General features: G+C 54.0%; 4 protein-coding genes across 4 annotated transcripts; 1 reads left to right on the top strand and 3 right to left on the bottom strand.

Moving 5' to 3' along the window:
- Positions 1–76: 76 nt before the first annotated feature.
- On the top strand, positions 77–934 carry J4E93_003789 (uncharacterized protein; the record flags this gene model as incomplete). The annotated part of the gene is made up of 2 exons (XM_049341719.1): positions 77–314; positions 363–934. The coding sequence occupies 2 exons, from the start codon at positions 77–79 to the stop codon at positions 932–934; spliced, it is 810 nt and encodes a 269-aa protein (XP_049201224.1).
- A 975-nt stretch (positions 935–1,909) lies between these two features.
- Positions 1,910–2,677, bottom strand: J4E93_003788 (uncharacterized protein; the record flags this gene model as incomplete). The annotated part of the gene is made up of 1 exon (XM_049341718.1): positions 1,910–2,677. The coding sequence occupies one exon, from the start codon at positions 2,675–2,677 to the stop codon at positions 1,910–1,912; it is 768 nt and encodes a 255-aa protein (XP_049201223.1).
- Positions 2,678–2,967: 290 nt separating this feature from the next.
- J4E93_003787 (uncharacterized protein) lies at positions 2,968–4,651 on the bottom strand (the record flags this gene model as incomplete). Its single annotated transcript, XM_049341717.1, has 2 exons — positions 2,968–4,546; positions 4,647–4,651. The coding sequence occupies 2 exons, from the start codon at positions 4,649–4,651 to the stop codon at positions 2,968–2,970; spliced, it is 1,584 nt and encodes a 527-aa protein (XP_049201222.1).
- Positions 4,652–8,940: 4,289 nt separating this feature from the next.
- On the bottom strand, positions 8,941–10,353 carry J4E93_003786 (uncharacterized protein; the record flags this gene model as incomplete). Its single annotated transcript, XM_049341716.1, has 1 exon — positions 8,941–10,353. The coding sequence occupies one exon, from the start codon at positions 10,351–10,353 to the stop codon at positions 8,941–8,943; it is 1,413 nt and encodes a 470-aa protein (XP_049201221.1).
- Positions 10,354–19,724: the final 9,371 nt, after the last annotated feature.

Here is a 19,724-nt window from a genome sequence, read left to right as displayed (position 1 = left end):
TTTGTTGACAGCTCCTTCTGTACAAATCGATCTCTTACCTTCTCAACAACAACATCTTCGCACTTGCATCATGCCAATGATGCCCAAAACAGACCGCCTGCAAGGTCTGCTCGACTTTGCTCGCCAGGCCAATGAGGTCGAGCAACATCGCGTCTCGCTCGAAACTTTCCTCGCTGGCATTCAGCAAGAGAATGAAGACCTCGATGAGGCACAGCTGAAGCAGATTCAGGCAAGCCAACGTATACCAACCCACCTACCTTTGCTAACAGGTCAGCTTACCATCTATCAAACGCTCCTGGGTCTTTTCAATACCAGTAAGTATGACCACGCCATCTACGAGAACCTTACTAAACGTAAACCAGACAATTCGGTCTCAAAGTCCACTCAAATTTCCACAAAAACAGCGTCATGCACGACGCAGACCGACGCGGTGACAGACTCCCTTTGGGATCTATTGCCTAAAGCTCGCGAAGAAGCCTTCCAGCGCGGCCACGATGCTGGAAAAGACGACGGACACATCCAAGGAATCAAGGAAGGCCACAGCGCTGGTATGACAGAAGGTCTTGCTATCGGGCTCAAGCAGGGGCAAGCGGAGGGCTTGAACACAGGGTTGGACCAGAGCAAGGAGGTCGACATGCAACGCGGCATCGAGATAGGAAGAAAACTCGGCTATGCTGATGGTCTCGCTGAGCGCCTGAGACAGACAAAGGAGAAGATGAAGAAGCTGGACGAAGAAGACACCAGCAAGCACATACCACAGGTGGAGGCGACTCGCGAGAAGATCATCGTGAAGCTACCTTCAAGGTTACCCGCAATGGTTCTCAAGGAGGAAAAGGAGGAAGAGGCTAAGCCCAAGCCTAAGCCTATGCCTATGCCCATGATCAACGGTATCGACCCATTTGCGTCGCTTTTGGGTCTGGCGCGCAAGAAGTAAATGGGCGTTTGGAGATAGGAAGGAATGTGTACAAAACGAAGATACCCAATGGAGCCATGCGAAGCACAGTCAGTATATCTTCGATCAGGTTTAAGTTAATGTACTGCTACTTAACATGATACTTTGCAGACCACAACTACTTGACAGCTAAGACTATGGCCCTTCGAATACCTGAGATTCAAAAGCCGGTGTTTGAAGCGTTAAATCAGCAGCGCATCGCAACGAAATCTTCAACGCATACGTGTCGGGCGCAGTGCCAGCAAGTATACGACATTCAGTAGCTATGTCAGCGTGTGGCTAGACCTGATAGGTGACAGCGACAGAGAATATCAACGCTTCGCTTTCGTAGACCCCAGTCACATGTCCATGCAGTCTACAGACCACTTCATTCCACGACCGTTGAGCACTGTAGTTTCCAGAACGTATAAGAGCTCTCTCACACATGCGCTCTCACATAGCCCACTCGCTCATCTATATTAACACAACAAAATCTCGATCAGACTCTTGCGGCAAGATGTCGAACCTCATGTGGCCCGTACACGACCAGGTCCTCGAAGGAAGCTGGGAAATAGCGCGCGAGATATTATCGCGAGTTGACTCTATCCACCAGCGTCTTAATCGAAGCCTCCAGTACAGTAATGATCGCGAAGAGCGAGCCAGCATCAGAGACAAACGGAGGACTCTTCGCACGTATGCTGTTCTATGTGAGCGGACATGGGAGCTCTACGAGTGGGCCCGCAATGACGAAGGAAAAGCCGCGCGACCAGAACATCCCTGGGATACTGAGCCAGCAGCGCAGTCGAAATATGCAGAGGCGCTGGGACTAACGAAGGACGAACAGCCTATATCCCCGATGAGGGGCGTGATAGAGCTACATCAGAAGTTGCAGGAAGCGTTTGAGACCGGTGCGGAATTATTTTATTAGAACTTGCGCGCTTATGGAGCACACACAATGTTACGTAGGAACAAGAACTGTCATATCTCCTTAAGCCTCTCCAACAACCCCTCAACCATAGCATCCAACTTCTGAACCACATCCCAAGGCGCCTCTCCCTCTCCCGCACTAACACCCATAGCCTCACCATACACATTCCCCCAAGCGGGATACCGTAGCATCGGACTCCTTGGATGCCAGTCTTTCCTCCATCGTCGCTCTTCCCTCTCCAGTGTATTGATCCGCGCTAACAACTGATGCACTTCCACTAATGTGGGAATGTGCGCAGCGCGACCGATGGTGTATTGTTTTGAGGGGGGTGTAGCGGCTTCGGCGGCTCGCCATCGGGCTTCTATGTCGAGAGCCATTCGGTGGAGGTTCGAGGCGCGGGCTGAGACGGAGTAGAGGAGGTAGTCGTGTTTAGCCCATGCGGCTTCGTCGTAGGGGATGTTTGGTGGGGGCGGGCTGAGGTAGTGCTTTACGGTCGGACGAGGCGCTGATGCTGAGGAGCGTGGCGTCTCTGTGAGGGATCTGGGAGTTTGCGAGGACGAGTGTGATGTATAGGTTGCGGGGTAGGGTGCACCATCGGACGCGCGTGGTGTGCCGGTGGCAGAGTATGGTGCTCTGTCCGAAGAGCGTGGCGTTTGAACGGAGTCCGATGGTGGCAGTTCCGAGTAGCGAGAGCCGTAGAACGATTCTTTTCGCGCTGGGGTCGAGTAGTGAGAGGGTTGGTATGAGGTCTGTGGACTGTTCTTCGGTGATTCAGCTGAGCGATGAGCAGCAATCTTGGATGAGAACTTGCGCAACATGCTCTTGAGGTTGATTCAGTGATTAGTTGACGATGGAAGTCCTTCCTTGTAGAGGGTATTGCGGATATACTGACGTTGATGAGCCTGTCAGAAAGGTGACATTCACCATATTCGCGATTGACTGTGTAAGATCATCATGCTATTCCTGGTTGTCGCATATCTGCAGTGAATCGAGTGACTTGAAGATGGGAATGTGAAGCGAAGGCTCAACGTATCGACGGCAAAGTAAAACATTACATGTAGTCTCATCACCAGACCTGGCGGGATGCCAAAAGCCATTTCACTTCACTTCAACTAGGAACACCCTCGTACTCCCAACCATCGACTAACCTTCTCTTCCTTCCCCTCTTGTTCTCTCTTCGGTTCGCTGCGCACTTGATAAAAAAGGTAAGTACAGCCAGCAGGAAGATAATTACAGCCGCGACCGTCGGCACAACGACGATACGCGTACGATTCGTGTCAGTGGTAGGAAGATATGGACATGTCGCATTGAGTCCAATGACCCAGCAATCCGGCACACTCAGACTGTTCATGTTGATGTACAGCACATCTTCATCAGGAACGGCAGCTTGCCAGGCAGAATAGAGATGTGCATTCTCCAGCGCGGTGTGGGGTACGCTGAATCGATACGGGTCCCGACAATAGCCCTCAGCGTTCGCGTAGTAGGTTGAGTCGTCCGATATACGCCAATTGTATGGTTGTCGTGGATCGTGGCAGGCCACGCGGTGGCGTTGGTTGCAGTCTTCTATGCGCCAGCGCTGTGGATATGGCGACTTCATCATGACGACGCAGCGGTTGTCGTTTGTGTCGTCGCCTTCTCCGGAGGAATTGAGAGGTTGTCCCGGAGCAAACGTCCATAGTGTTGAGTGTACGTATGCGGCGTAGGGTAAGGGGTTCTTGTCTGCAGTTGCGTTTCCGAGGGTTTGGTTGAGGAAGGGTGTGATGCCGCAGGCGGTAAGATTGGTAACGGAAGGTATGGTTGACTGAAAGTCGGGCGTCGCGCTAATATCAAGTGATGGTGCATCAGCGAGAGCCCAAGACGAGTTTCTTGTCGAAGTCAAGGTGTTGTCGGAAGATGCAAACAAGCATCCGGAAGTTACACGCCCATCGGAGCCAAGCGATACTGACTGCTCGTCGATGATGGTTCCGGGAGGGAAGACGTATTGGAGATCTGTTCCAATGTTGTACTTCTCCATCTGCGGATCGATTGTACCGTAACTAACGACGACCCGACGTAGCTGCTTGAACTCCATGAAAGCTTCTGTGGGCCATCCACTTTGTGTGAACAGCTGTCCATCGGCGTTTTTGGAGTCCTCGTAATAGCCAGTCAATGGGCGGTTAGACCAGTCGACGTCATACCACGAACTATTCAAGTTTGCGCGTTGGTCACCCAAGGCGTTTGGCGTAAGCGTGTTATCAGAAAGATTACCCTGCAACACGTCGCTAAGGAGTTGCCCATCTTCGGGAAGCTGGTCTTGCGCAAGGCTCGGTGCTGGGGCGTCCGGATCAGTGATGGACGAGGCAGCATGCACGTTGAATGTGAACATGGTTATCTCAGCATCAGTCGTAGTAGCTGTAATTTCGAGAAAGTCCTCTAGGATACCCGTGAGCAAATTCAGCGTCATCAGAGATGTACAATTGTAGCTCCCGATTTGCAGGAGTGGTGGTCCATTGGGGGTGGGGAAGTCGACTATGGTCGGCGTGGCTGCACTCGTCGACGATGTAGAAGACGGAGATGGTGTAGATGATACCGCGTTCGTTGAGCCTGGTGATGACTCTGCAGACGCAGGAGCCGAACTCAATGTCTCCTGGCGCTTCCCAAGCTGTGGAGGGATTTCCAGTGTAGATATAGGAGTATCCGCACTCAATCTGTTAGTTGTAGGCACCACTGTCGGTCCGGTCGCGACTGGTAAAGCACCCTCATCTGAGCTGTCTTCATTCGACTGTGGTAACTCCACTGGACACAGACTCCATACTGAACGTAGCGGGTCCCAGTAAGCATCGACTGTGAATTGGCGAAAGCCGACAGCTAACAAGTTTGAGAAGCACTTTTGGAAAGCATTGTGTTCGTACTGGTTATTCGTGAAGCAGGCTTGAGCTAACGATACAGCTGGCGTAGTATGGAAGTTGATAGGAAGTTGAAGCCCTACATCTCGTTGTGCCTACCATCAGTCAGCGATTCTGTTCGCTGATACTGCGTACGTCAATCATAAGTGGACGGGTCTGGAGTGGTGCCACGAAGACCGCGCATGGACGTGTGATGGAACACAACTCCAACACCGTGCGACTACTTCACTGATGACTGCACGAAGTACAGGCAGCTGACACTTACTCTAAACGCCTCACTCCAGGGCTCTATCCAACGCGTGTTTACAGCGCTCTGATCCGGGTTATACAACTTGTTAGCCGACATTCCCGCTGGCGAACCCGAGCACCAGCACGACAACCACGTGGCTCACACCTCGCGTGCAACGGAAGGGGTGAACGACAACCGTAAGCAGGGGACGCGATAAGATATGTTTAGAAACAGGATACAACGTGGAGTGTTCGTATATGCAGATGCAGGTGTTGATGGGTAGGATGTCGTTGGGATCTGCAGGGCTGGATGCGCGACCGCGACGGACCAACGGCATCACGTGGCAGCCCGCTAGTTTTCCCACCAATCCCCTTCCGGCTAAAACTCGGGCTGGCCAATGATGACGATTCGCATCGTCAAAACTCACCGTTCAAAACACCATGACTGCAATTTGCCAGCGACGATTCCAGCAAAACGTCCGGTGGCTTGCATCATGATTAAGCACCGGGTCGTGTGCAGAACGAGTGGGGGATATGGGGTATCACTGTTTACCCTTGATATAGTCCAGGTGTTCCGCATATTGTTCCCGAAGTTTGGAGTATGTTGAGTACAAGCCTCGCACATACGCTTAATACGGGCGTTATAGCTAGGCTTACACAATACCGAGCCCGCGTTGCTGGCAACTCGCTACCTACCGCCTGTAAGCGAGAGCTCGTGTCTCACTGTTCTGTACGACCTTGATCGACGTCCGAGAAAATGTTGAAAGAGCTTGCCGGCTGGATGATATGCAGGTCTGCGGCGCGAGGGAAAGCGGACAATGCGTTGGGAGCGCATGGAAGGTTGCGAAAAGCTTGCTCTCGGTCACTGGGAGTAATGCAGGTATGCGGCGCACGCTGACGCTTACAGCACGGATTGCCACGAGTACATTAAACGGGAGAAAAAGGGCCGCTGCAGGAGATGATGAGGTACTGCTATTACGACCCAGTTTTACACGGGATGTCTCCTGGCTGCGGATGCAACGTTGCTGTTGTGGTAAAAGGTCCGCTAGCTGTAGGCGATCGAAGCAACGTTGCCCACGGTAAAGCCGAGAGAGTCGGAGCGGTGACTCCGGAAAATTTCTGCACTGTGGTAAATGAGTTGAACGAATAAACGAATAGAAGGCTCCAGGCATGGGGGTCTTGGAGGATGGTAACGCAAGCCGCCGATGCGGCAGCTGCACTTCTGCCTCCTGACAGGATGGGGAAACAAGTTGCAAGCAAGTCTGAGATAGCGACACATGCGATCTCTCTGTTTGGTATAGCAAGATGGTATCGTTGCATCAAGACGCCTCCATTTGGAAAGTGCGTACACTGCCACAGGAGGCGGCGGCCATTCCGCAGTGTCAACACATTCGTTCGCGGTCGCCGAAGCCGAAACCGAAGTGAGCCCCAGTATCGGCAAAACCAGAAACCACGGCTCCAGATGTTGCAACAGTTCCGCACGTCCGCGGGGAAATCCACAGTTGTTTGACGTCTAACGTCTTCACTGCGTATGCACACAAGCAAACGAAGTTTCGCCTGGACCCAGTGACTCCACACGACTGTTGACGCAACCGCTTCCCGTGCGCGTTTCACCGAGGCCATCACATGGTAACCGAGCGTGCCGAGCAGCTCGAAGTCTGGTTACGAGGGTCTTGGTCTGACACCCGTCTGACTGACTCTGACAGTCCTGCATACCCCTACATATGTAGTGCAGTTGTGAAAGCGACGTGTTTCGTGCATAACTACTACCTCAAAGCTGGACATGCGATCCTGGACAAAGGAAAAAGGTTTCACCATCTAAGCTGCATGCACATGTCATAAGTTCGACCGGTTGGTAGCCTCGCCACGAGCCACAGACTGGAGGCGGAGAAAGTCCGGCAAGATCTACGCTAGAGGACGACGTTGTGATGCTTGTGCAGATCGAAGGGATCACGACATTCACACGCAGGAACCCACCGTCAGAATGGCCTCATCGAGTCCCCTGATAATGTTGCTCGTAAAAGGAAACATGCTCAAGACCGAGTTACGCCGGACTATCGTAACCGTACCGTTCAACGTTCAACGGTAAATGGGGATGTGCATGCGTCTACTCGCCCCCGAACATATGCGAATGCGATGTCCCACAATACCGCCGTCCCTGGTACCGATGAAGTCGCATTGTGACATGTATGGGCCTGAACCAAAGCCGATGGATCGCGGATCCGAGGGACTGGAAACTGAAATACTCCCTCTCAAGGACGGCGACCTTCCACCAACGGCTCAACGACGGCGTATTCATTAGCATCACAGGGAAGGGCGGTAGACTATGGGATTGAACGGCGACATCCTCTCGACGGCGCCCACCCGGTACCAAAGTTCAACAGACGCTATCGATTAGACCTTGTGTGTCCGCATTAGGGTACCAGAGTTTGAGCTATGCCATATGCACAAGATGCCCGTGTCTTTCCAACGCTCCTTGCACCATTGCGGACATGGAGATATACGCTAGTCGCAAATCTCGCGAGCCGTCGCGCACTAGAGCGTAGATCAAAGTCTAATAGCCGTAAGCGGTAAGGCCACCAGTAGCCGCATGATCGAAGTCCCAGTGTCTTGTTTTCAGTGTTTTTCTAGTCGCCGACCCTGAGTGTAATGGGATTGGCCGATTGGAACGTTGACGTGGACGGCTCAACGATCATACCGGGGACGTTGGATCGTGAACTGCAAAAGATGCGATTCGCTCGGATGCGCGGTGGTAGAGGGCCAGAGCGACCGTACCGCACCGGGCGGGATTGAGTGTATGATTCGTGAACACAGCTAGAGCGAGGAGATCATGGTGGGTGTATCTGTGCGTACAAACTGGAGGTGCGTGGACAGTTCGTAATTTCCACAGCTGCAAAGTAAGTGTGGCATGGGGAAGTCTTCCGAAACTATTGACTGCGTCACGGATTGTTATCGTGGTATACGTCTATCCCAGGGAGTCCCTGGAGACGTGTTTCCAGAAGTGCCGAAGCACATCTTCATGTCGCAGGTATCACGGGTGACAGATTCTCGCTCAGCGGTCCAGTGCCCCACCTCGGCCACTATTGGTGGCAGTGTTAAGAAAAGGAGCGACCAATCAGTCATTTTAGAAGAAGTTATTGTTCGTCAGCTGTGTGGGTCCAGTCCAATAAGGAGACGGTGTAGGCGACACTGCAGAAGCTGCGACGGGTACGACTGCGTGGACTGATCGGGATCGCGGCGAGATCGCTCCATGCGTACGTTGAGGTGTGGAGAGGGGTTTTCAGCGTGGTGGGTATCGCGGACGATTGTGAGTATCTGTCACGAGTGGGTACCGCAGGCTGTCGAGATGTCATTGGAGCGGTGAGCTCTCGCCTTCAAGCGTTTAGAAACCTGGAACTTAGTGTTCGGCGATCGTTGTTCAGTGTGGGAACTCCTTGTTGTACCCCGTCAGGCGTTCAAGCGAGGGAACTTGGTACTGGGAGTCACTAAGGGATCGTGTGATGATTGAAGTTTGTTCACAAGGTCATGATTTGTTATAGTATGTGTTGTATTTGATTGGCATCGGTGTAGACGCTTGCGGGTGCTGTGGCACCGCTGGGTATTATTACTGGCGACTAATTGTCGCAGTGTACAGTAAGACCTCACTGGGGCCAAATGGAGAAACGCCGTAGTGTCGGACTTCGACATAGGCGATGCTGCTTGGCTCGGGCAAGCCAGAATAGAAACAGAATAATGTGCCTCTCAACCGTGACACATGAACAGAGATGCTACATGGGGTATCCTGAGAGTCGTGTACAATGTTTCCCTTTTTAGGTCCATGCAAAACAAGAGTAGACAAGGTTGAAAAGCTTTGTAACAAGCAAAGTGTCGATCATTGAACATCGGCCATTAATAGAAGTAGGTTGTTTGAAACATGCGACGTATAGACAAGAAGGGGTATGGTGAACAACGTGAAACATGATAGACAGCTACATGATGTTTCGCAGCGACATCCTGTCCTTTGGTGAGACTGGCGCACTTCTGGCCTCTGTTGGAACAGAGGGCAGCACGTAGGGTGACGGTAGTTGTCGCGCAGCTGGACTAGTACTCGCGCTTGAGGACTGAGGGACCGAGAGTGTCGGCTCTGCGAGTGAATGGAAAGGAGGCAACGCTCGTTGGGGCACACTGGTCGGCGCAGACTGAGGCATCGAGTGGTGGTGTGTGAGCTGAGGAGTAGGCTGAGTGAGCAGTCGCGGTGGTTGTGGTCGCTCGTAGTTGGGCTCTCGGAAGGCAGGCGCAGGCTTGGGTGCGGAGGCTTCACTGCGGTGGAGCGGCGGGAGTTGTAGTGAGCCACGTCGCCTGTGCAGGTCGTATGACGAGTCGTCTTCGGGCGCAAAGCCAGTGGTAGGCAAGTAGCGAGTGGAGGAGCTCTTGCGCTCTTCCCTGCTGCCAACTAATGGAGCAAGTGTGATGTCGAGAGGGGAAGCTGCGCCACGAGGAGAGCGCGACTCTGAGCCGGTGTCGGTGATGAGGGAAGGAGCGCCATCAGCAGATACGATAGAGTAGCCAGAAGGCGAAGGCATGGGTGTCTCGAATCCTCGTGCTCGTGCTGTGGCGGATGCTCCGTAGGCTGAGATGTCAAGAGGCTGCGGGCGCGATCCGGGGTATGGCTCGAAACGCTGGGGTTGGGGCAGCTTGAGTGCATGCGGAGAGTTTGTTGGGATGTTGAGAGAGGACCTGTGTGAGTCGTGGTATGAAGACATCCGGTGCTCCTCGTGATGAGCCTGGCTGTGGGGTGCTGGGTAATGGTAGCTAGTCTGGGGGTGGTGCATGTGCTCTCGGGATCTTTGTTCAGGACGCTCAGGGTTGCGCTTGCGGCGATTCTGACCACCATTCCACCAGTTCTTGACTGCGTTGTCACTGCGTCCCTTTAACCGCCTTGCGATCTCTGCCCACCTCTTGCCCATCTCAGCGACCATCTTCTCAATCAGCTCCCCCTCTTCTCCGGTGATGGGATCGTGGTTCAGTGTTGGCTTCAGGTTTTGGTGGTAGCGCTCTCTGCATTGCTTTGGTGACCGGGAGCCAATCTCCTGTGAGATGCGTACCCAGTTGTGAGGTCCATTGCGGGCAACGAGGTTAACGAGCCACTGGTCTTCGTGCTGCGACCAAGGGCCGCGTCTGTGGGCAACCATGTCGAACTCTTCTGTGAGGGAAGGAGCGACACAGGGTTGAAGTGGGGTGTTGGATCCGCGCTGGTATGAATGCGGCGGACGGTGAGCACGTTCAAAGTCAGACTCCTTGATTATGGCTAGATAATCAGGGAGATCAAGCTGTTGGTAGGGCTTGAACTCTTGCAAAGTGTGGGGATGTGCTGCGTCGAGGGTTAGTTTTGCGTACATCATCAGAACAGTAGAGGCAAGGTGAGAGTGCAACCAAGACTATCTCAGAACATTTGGTGATCAAATGCAATGGACGACAGTAGTTATAGTTGGGATGCAGCGTAGGCTGAATTGTAGTAGTACTGAGAGTACGGTACAACAAATGCAGCCGACGACAGGGAGAGGTGATGAGTGAGGGCGGGACGTACCTTATTGTGCGGGTGAGAAGCACAGAGCAAAGTGTCAGTGTCGATTGTTGTGTGGTAGAGGGGAAGTTGAATGATGGTCGACGTTGTTAGACGAGCCAACGGTAACGTGGTAGAGGCGGGCACTGGTATATATCACGACGGGCGCGGGGAGGAGTAGTCAGGACACTTGGACGCCAAGGAGGTCGAGGAGCTATTGACTTGTTCGGGACGGGCAGATGTGAGCGAGGATTCTGCTTTTCAGACGATGCGGCTAAGGCACTGGTGAGATGGTGGACGGAGAGCGCTGGGGCGTCATGCGGCGCTCTGAGAGACTAGCTGGGCCCTGAGCAGCAGAGGGCTAATGTAATCGTTGTCGACGACGCACACAAGCAGCGATGGACCTGGTTAGGTGCCAGATCGTCGGATTCGACAAGTACCCTGTATCACATCGTGGCATGGCGTATGGCGCTCGCCCGGCGCCGACTTGGGACGGCAGAAAAAGCAAGCGTTGCGCCCAGCTCGCATTACCACCCTGGAAACAAGCGTAGTGAAGTGCTCCCCCCTGCGACGCTCCCTGGCCGCCGACAGCGCGCTCGTCCCCGCCAGCGGCCCACCGCTCGCGCGAAATGGTGGCATTCGCTGGGGCCCCTGGCCGTTTCGTTGTCGATTCATGATGGTGCACGCTAGCAGCAAGGCCGGTGGGATTCAGAAGACACCATGGAGACAGTCAAAGATACCCCCACTCGGCGCGATACTTCGACCTCCCCTGCCCACAGTAAAACCAAACATATCGACCGCAGTAGGGTTGAGCAGCAGCCTCAGCCAGCCAGCCTCAGCGGCATCCAGGATGCTCCAGTGGGCTCGACGTGGTCCCCATCATGACAAGCTCTGTGTACCGTCACCCTGGTTCAGGAAGGCCGGACATGCGCCTTGGGCCCTCTGGCGCGCTTGTCGCCCTTGCCTGACAGCCATGATGGACATGTTGGGTTTGCAGTGTCAAGCAACGCGGTCTACATGGCTTCGTGATGCCGTTTCCCCATGGCAAACCTCGCTGAACTGGTGTCTCGAGCAGGCCGGCGACGCACACGAGGCAGGCCTCTCGAGCGCCGCACGATGCACGTTGCAGTCAGCACTTGGGCGTCGATCAAACGGGTGCTGGTGCTGGGTGCGGACCGGGCACGAGTAGTGTGATCGTCACCGGCCCTCACATTGGAGGACACGAGGTCGGCGAGGTGCGCTTGGCATCACGACGTCTCCTTTTCGGGCCTGTCGTTCTCCCGAGGCTAGCGCGGTGCACTCACATCGAACTGGGCGTGTTTCTGGTGTTCTATTTTCTGGCGAGTGCGACACACAACCTGTTTCCTGAGGCGTGTGTCTCTGGCAGCGCTGGGGTGGTGGTGAGGGTGTCTGCTGGCGGCCGTTGGTGGGCTGGAGTGATCTGCCGGCGGGACAGTAGCGAAAAGTAGCGAGCCCGCTCGACTGGACCGCCTGCACCAGTGAGCGCCTGCCGTGGCATTTGGAATATTGCCAGCTAGTAGCCTCCAGCAAGCTCCAGCCCTTTTCGGCAGCCTCGGAGGCCACTCGCGCACGCTTTGGGATGGCCAAAACCGTTGCTGGCCAAAACACATCGTCACTCTCGCTCCCATTCTATCGTCGCCGAAGTCACCCACTAGGGCGATCGCAGCCTGCTGCGGGTATCTTGGTTATTCCGTGACGCTATCATCTCGATCGTCCTGCACGCTGCAACGAGACCCTCGAGGGCATGAGTGAGGCTGCCCGTCGCCCAACTTTCTCCATTTATCCCCAGCCCGACGTCGACCTATTACGCCATCGGTGGGGACACTGTACATGTACTCAATCTGATACCGCTGCTGAAGGCTATATCGCGACTCACCCATGTCGGCGCCGCGCAGAATAGAGACAGCCTCGTCCAGACTGCTGCATACCCCACGCGACATGGTTCCAACTCTGTTCCCTCACCCAGCACCAGGGCTTGATTGCGTCCGGATAGACCGAGGTCTCGCCATTCCTTGTCCGTTGCATGCGGCGCAGGCGTGGCTGATGCATCAGATCCGGGGGTTTCATCGCTCATACCGTTCGCGGTCTAGCGCGTCCCGGTTGCAAGGCCTAGCGTTCACGGGACGCACAGCATCCGGCCGAGTGGGTGCTTTGTTTCGCTGAGCCTCAGCCGCGTTCTGCTGCACATGCGCTCCAATGCAGCAACCTCGCCGTTCACCCGACGACTTTATTTGTCCAATCTGCCCTTGCCATCCATACGTTCGCTTCAAATCGCCTGCAGGACTCAACGGTCGCCGTCGCCGATCGCTTCCGAGCCCGCAATCTCGACGAACGAATGACAATTCCATGGGTTGCATTTGCAATTCTGCTACATGCACGCAGATGTGTGGCCCGCCGCTGATTCAGCACCCCCGTCGTGACCAGGGTCGAAAGCGATCGTAGGAACAAACTCTCGCCAAACACGCAGGCCTGTCTTTCGCGTTCGGATTCGCGCAACGGCTGTTTGTCTCGAGGGCGCCCTGGTGGAGACTGCCTGAGTCGCCTAATCGCCAAACCATGTACCACCGAATGTCATCCATGACCCTCGACCCCTTCTGTTCCTCGGAGCACCGCGCGGGGTCTTCCGCTTGGTTGATGATTTTTGAAATCCTGGCTCGCCTTTCGTCGTGGTTGGCTGCTTCGTACGTCTGCCGCAGCTACACACCTGCCCATCCTCAACCATGCCGCGCAGCATCCCGTCCAGTGGGACGAACGGTGGTTCCAACACTCAGGTGTGGCTCCTGCCGTGCTCGCTGCAATGTCTGAGCAGGACAATTTGCAGATACAGCATTCTGCCATGGCTAGCACGCTTTCGTGTCACGTATTCCATATGACTTCGACCGAAGATGCTCGGCCCTTGGTCTATATCCATGTTGACGCTGCAACTGCTCCCGATGCCAGATTGCAAATTGTGCAAGAGCGGCATCTTTCCGCGCTACCTTCCGCGCGCCTCATAACCCTCTTGCGAGTCGCGGAATATTGAATGTCGTCGGCGAACGTCCCCTAGCCAGGATTGCCCTCTTCCTTGGCCGGCACAACGAGAGGATGCGCGCGGGTGGAAGGGGATGAAAGACCCACGGATTGGCAAAACCTTCGCAACATGTTCCCTGCAAGTGACTCCACGCCTCCATCACCAAGCCTCTCAACACACGCCGCATAGTGCACCCGATGTGCACCTTACATCAACGGCGACCGATGTCGACCAAGTCACCATCTTGACGTCTTGCGCTGTGCAACTGTATGATCGCCGAGGACGGTTCTAGAGTCATCAGTAGTACGCTCACACCTTGCTTGTCTGACTGTCCCGCCCCCAATATCGTATTGGTAGTGATGAGTCGTCATTGACGGCACAATCCGACCAGGGTTTGCGGATGCACGCACTGCCGTAAACAATTCTCCAGCAAAGGAAGGGGTGCGAGACCCGTGTGGATTTGCATTTCCTCGAATAACTCTCCAAAGGATCAGACAGGGATACCCAGCCACGATCTCACAGATCAGATTAACGAATGATCTGCGCTCAGCCAATAGCAAAGCCAACTCGCTGCGTCAACCATCTGAAACTCATTACCCCCCTTCGACTGTCGTTTGTTCTTCCGTCGTGGCTTGTTCATATCGACCGGGACTCTCATTGGTGCTGGCGCGTACCGCTCTTCCCAAAACAGATTGCGGTTGACGAAACGTCTTCAAATTGAGGTTTGCAGCTCACGGTTATTTGACAGCGGCACACCAGCGGCCAAACTGATCGACTTGTCCGCGCAGTGGCCCGCTCCAGCCTCACTATACAAGGCACCCACGCATGGGTGGCTGCACAGCTCAGCATCTGGCCTACATGCGACTTTCGATTCTACACTCCACGCTGCACTCATGCTTCAAATGTATCTGGGGTTGTGGCACTACACCACCATGCAGTCTTCACGCAGGAGCTCATGCAGCAAATTGTCGTCGCTGACTCGTCATCGACTCCATCTGCACACGTTAGCGCGCTGCTGCGGCGCATCCTCTCGACTGGTCCAAAGCAAGATGCGGCGCCAGCGAGGGAAGGCCGTTTAGCTTAGATCTGAGCGGCCGCCGAATCGGATCGACATGCCCCACCAAAACCCCTTTCTCCTCGCTCAAAGGGCTGCAAAAGTAAGTAAAACCATATTCTGGTCAGCAAAAGCTATCCGAAATCAGCAGCCAAGGTTGTTGGCATACCGTACGACTCGTCGCTCGGCCCATGCCGACACACACCTTGTTGTTGCCTCTCAACATCTCCATGATTCGCCGGGAATGTGCGTGACTTGCATCACCCGCCCACACGGAAAATAACACTGGACGGCTGATCATCTGTTTCGGAAATTCACCGTCTGGCGAGACGTTAATGGCGTTGATCACGATGACACCTTACCAAGCCCTTTGGGGATCGTCAATAGACATGATGCGGATGACCTCGCCGAGATACTAGCACTTGGTGATGAATGCGTGTGCACGCAAAATCTTGTACTAGGACCAGCCTGTCGGTCCAGGCACTTGGTTCCGTACCTATTGAATGAACCTATGCCACCGATCCCGTGTTCGGCCGTGGCCATACAATGCCCGCAGCCGCACCACTACCCGCACAACATGGAGCGGCGCCGAACTCCCATTATTAACGCTTGCGAAAAGGTTCCTCTTTACTGTACACCCAAGGTCGGCCATGGTGTCATACTCCTTCCTTTGCTCCAGGTCCATCTGTGCGTGCTATGATCTGCAACACTGATGATCGACCGGATGACCACATCCGGAAGGAGATCCACGACTCGTGAGCCTGCTTGCGTGCTCATGGCGATCAGGGTATAATCTTTGCTTTTTTGTTTCCTGTAGGGCTCGCAGTCAAGGCATTCACTGCACCGCCTCGCCTCACGTTTTCATCCCCTTTCGTGTACTGCCGAAGTTCCGGGCTCAACCCTTCGCAATGCAACGCTGCTGTATCAATTGCTGCCCTATGCTTCTACAGGGCTTTCATCAAACCCAGGGCACCACTCACGACGTTCAGGAACGTCAACGGTCGGCCCCGTTCACGTCAGAAGCATGATCTAGCATCAAATGGGATTCTTGTACAGGGATAATCGCTTCACTTTGTTGGCAAGAGCTGGATGAGCGTTCACCGTTTCTTGACAGACACGGCGCTGCACGTCCCTATGTCGTTGAGAATGACAGCGCATCGTGCGAGTAGGATGTACCCACACTATGCAGAGTCGTCAAGCCGTGTAGAGCCATTCACGCTTTGTTGTTGACCGGCATTCGCTCGGTTTCGCATCCTTTCACATACGATGGCCATAATCCTGGCTGGACGATACCAGAGGGATTCTCCGGAAGGCAGCGCCGATCTGCATGCAGCACAATGTTGCCTGTTAGCTTATGGTTACTGCTTTCGGATTATCAGCTTATCGTTTTGTTCTCTTAATACGCCGAGCACCAATCATGGAGGCGAGTCGAGCAACTTTGAGGCACTGCAGAATCCTGTTTTGCGGACTCGCTATTCTTTTCGACCATCACTGACTCGTCACGACATCGAACGATAACGAGCAGTGTAGCTTTGGGCTCCAAACCTTCACCGTTGGATACGCGCGCTTGTAGGCATGAGAAATTCCGGTGGTTAAGCTGGACATCAGGATAAGGTAGAATCAGTCATGGGAGCGAATGATGATCGCCTCTGCACAGTGCACAAGAGTTTATCCCTTCATTTTGCTATTTGCTTGATTCAGCGTTGAATATCGTTCTGATGTCAATCTTCAGGCTGTACACCTAGCTGAGGATCGCTGTTTTGTCCTACGTGAGAACGGGGGTACGTTTGACTCTGCTATGCCAGACAATCGATCTATGCGCTTTTCCCCAGCGAAGTCTCGCAGCAATCGTACCTTGCTTTCCCTTTTTGGTCTATCCTCAGTCTGCCGTCAGCCCAAGCTACAGTTTGCGTCTGCTATCACCTCTTCGGTCATCAAGTGCAGCTGCTGTCTGGTTGCAAGACAGCCGCTCGGGAATCTGTCGCAACATTCGTCATGTCTTTTGTCCGGGTCATTTTTTCTACTATAACGCTGACACTTTCATTAGACTTACAACCCTACAACTAGAGTATCCCCTACACAACGCATACGATTCCGGACGTGAGCCCAGGTATTCACCAGTACTTAGAATAGTCACAGGCTCAGCACGTCAACCCCGTCACACCAGTCAATAAGAAGCACCACCTCGCTTCCATTCTCAATGACGCCGTGGAAACTGCTATCTCACGCATCGCACTTGGTGCATGAGTACCACCTCACGTTGTACCTTCCACAACACGCGATATCCGTTCCGAAATCCCGTTAAGGTACCTTGACAGCGCCGAACACCAAGACCCAGGGCCACGGTAAAAGTACGAAGCTTGTCTACATATGGTCACACAATTAACCCTTGCGGTCATGAGTGGCGGAAGAATTGAGACGAATATAGTGAGTTGATGATACACGGCAGTTTAGGGTTGGACGTGGGGTAACGCAATGACGAGGTGCAAGTTGCTGATTAAATTGCGCAGTTAAGCGGTGCATGGGCTGCACCTATTCCATCACTGCAATCAGGTCGACGGATGCGAACACGCGACTAGGCATCATGGAACAGCTCAGCGAAATGAACACCACACACACAAACATGGTTGCGGCAAAATACCCCACCGAAAGATGGACAACATTCCTCTATTCGCAGCAACGCAGGTTCACTCGCTAAACGTTCAGCTACCCTGCCCTCAGCATCCACGAGCTGCATCTGCACACTTCAGCAGCCATCTTACATGAGCAGCACGGCAATCCCGGTTGGCGAGGGCTATAGCTCAGCCAGCGAGCACATACCCCTCGTGCTCTCTGGTGCCACTCTTCGGAAGCCCGTCAGAAGCTGAACACGAACCCGAGGCCTCGCACCTGGGTCCAACGCTCGGAAGCGCCGCCTACTGTAGCATGCTTCTAGGGAGTTTCTAAAGGGTTGCACGGCGCGCACGCGAACGTCTGACTGCGTTATCGGCTGGCCGCTGCGCAGGTCTCGTCACCTCTTCCAGACGATTCAAGAACCCTCAAGCACGCGAAACCCCTCCCAGCACTTGTTCTCACAACCCCATCGTTTCTCTGTCTCTCTCCCCACCAGGGTGTCATACTCCGACAGGTGAATGAATCTGTACCTCCCGGTCGCATTTCGCACCATACTCCCCAATCTGTCAGTCGCGCGGGCCGCAGCCGTCCGGAACCAATCTCCAGCGTCATCCACCCGTGGCTTGCAGCGTGTCTTGTCTGACACAAGGACAAGGGCCCTGGCCTCCCCCATGCACCCAACCAAACAACGGCGGGGTTCGGACGCAACCAGGGCACTCAAACCTCACGCATCCAGGCATGCAAGCGAGCAGAGGCCAAAATTGCCCGCCTTAAGCCACGAGGCAGCAAAAGCCGTTGTGCCACGCTAAACTTGATTTATTTATAGCGTTGCGCTGGGCTAACGTGCATTCCTTCCACCCAGGTATCGTATCTCACGCCTCGGGAGTCGGAGACGGCAGGTAAAAATGTGCGTGTGCGTGTATATCCGCCGGCAATCTTGACGCAGACGTGCGATATCACATTGCGGCGCGGTTTCCCTTGGGTTTGTACAGTTGCTTGCGGGTGTCGCGGTGTTCGCAATAGTGGATAGTGGAGCCCTGTATTAGGCCCGATGCCACCCGTCATCTACGACTCTGCTGTGCATCGCCCGTTTGCAGTAGAAGGCGCGAAATTCTTTGCGTCGCAGATGTGGAGACAATTCCGGCTGATGAAGTAATGTACACGGTATGTCACTCTGAACATGGCCCTTTGTGTAAGTGCTCGCCGGGGCCTTGTACAGCACTGATAGTTCTGTACCGTGTGGCTTCGTACCAGTGGAAACTGTCCGACGTTCTTTCCGGCTTGTCGAACAGTCCGAAAACAGTATTTCATTCATTGCACCGAGCAGGTGTTGCTCATACGATAGTAATCACAAATATGACAGGGCCTTCCGCTGGTCAAGTCAATAGGCAAACTCACCGCAACCAACCCCACATCGTCATCGTTGAGTAGACTACGACCAGCCCGTGCACACGCCTACCCACTTCACGATTCTGCAGCTGCATCTCATGTCCTGCAGCCGGTAAGCAACCACGGACCTCTTCCAGGTGTACAATCAATTCCATGACAACCCGACTCTTATTTCTCTTAGTCAACGTATCGGCCGAAGGCCGTGTTCACGCACGAAATCAGAACGAGGACCCTGCGTCCCATCCCCCTGCTAATATCGCATCGGTCAGATTTCTCGATGTGATAGCTGTAGATGTCTGGGGTAAGTTTGAGGGTGAGTGAGGCGAATGGACAGAGCAAGGGCAGGTCAGCAAGGGGGTGGGCAAAGTGTAAGACCGAGGTACGATATCATTGGGAGAGTAGACGAGAATCATGCCATTGGGTATCATGGTCATCTCAGCGGGTGGTCCCAACAACTTGGTAAGCTAGTTCAACGGGCGCGTAACTGTGACTGGTAGGTTGGTTCGGACAGTTTGCCCTTGCCTTTACATGCAGATTAGGTGCTTTGGGCTGTTGCGTTTCTGCCGTATTTTGATGCGTTTTTCTTTCTCCCTCTCGATGATGCAGGACCCTAAACCTTTTCGTGCGTCGTGCGTCTGCTTCTAGAACAACCGTCTTAAGCGAAAATGGCCTGTTTTCCAGCATTAGCCTCGTGCTTTGGGCCTCTACGTCGTCGTTTTGAGACAAGGCAAAGTCAACAATGGGCGCCTGCAAGCGACAGCGCGTCACAATCCACATTTTTCCACGCCCCCAATTCTTGTCGCGAAGCAGAAAATCCTTCAGCCTTCTGCTGCATGTCCGCTTCTTCCGAGTCAGTTGGGCAAGAAGACATGGTCGGTTTGCATCCGCCCGTCCAGCGAACCAAGTTGCGTCCCAACTACCTCATGATCTCCCGCGCCCTGCGCCACACGAATCCTTCCAACAGGGCCAAAACGGTAAAACTAAACATTTTTATCCTGTTTTGTATCCGGATCGTCTTACTTCCGGAATCCTTTGACGAATCCATTGCATCCTCGATTGCTGCTTCGGGTAAGGCCGAATTGCCAATTTGGTGTTGCACGCAGCGAACGCTTGGTAATGGTGT

This window comes from Alternaria ventricosa (assembly GCF_023758065.1).
Source record: "Alternaria ventricosa strain BMP 2768 chromosome Unknown scaffold_5, whole genome shotgun sequence".
Lineage (NCBI taxonomy): Eukaryota > Fungi > Ascomycota > Dothideomycetes > Pleosporales > Pleosporaceae > Alternaria > Alternaria ventricosa.
This window is presented reverse-complemented; position numbering and strand designations above follow the sequence as displayed.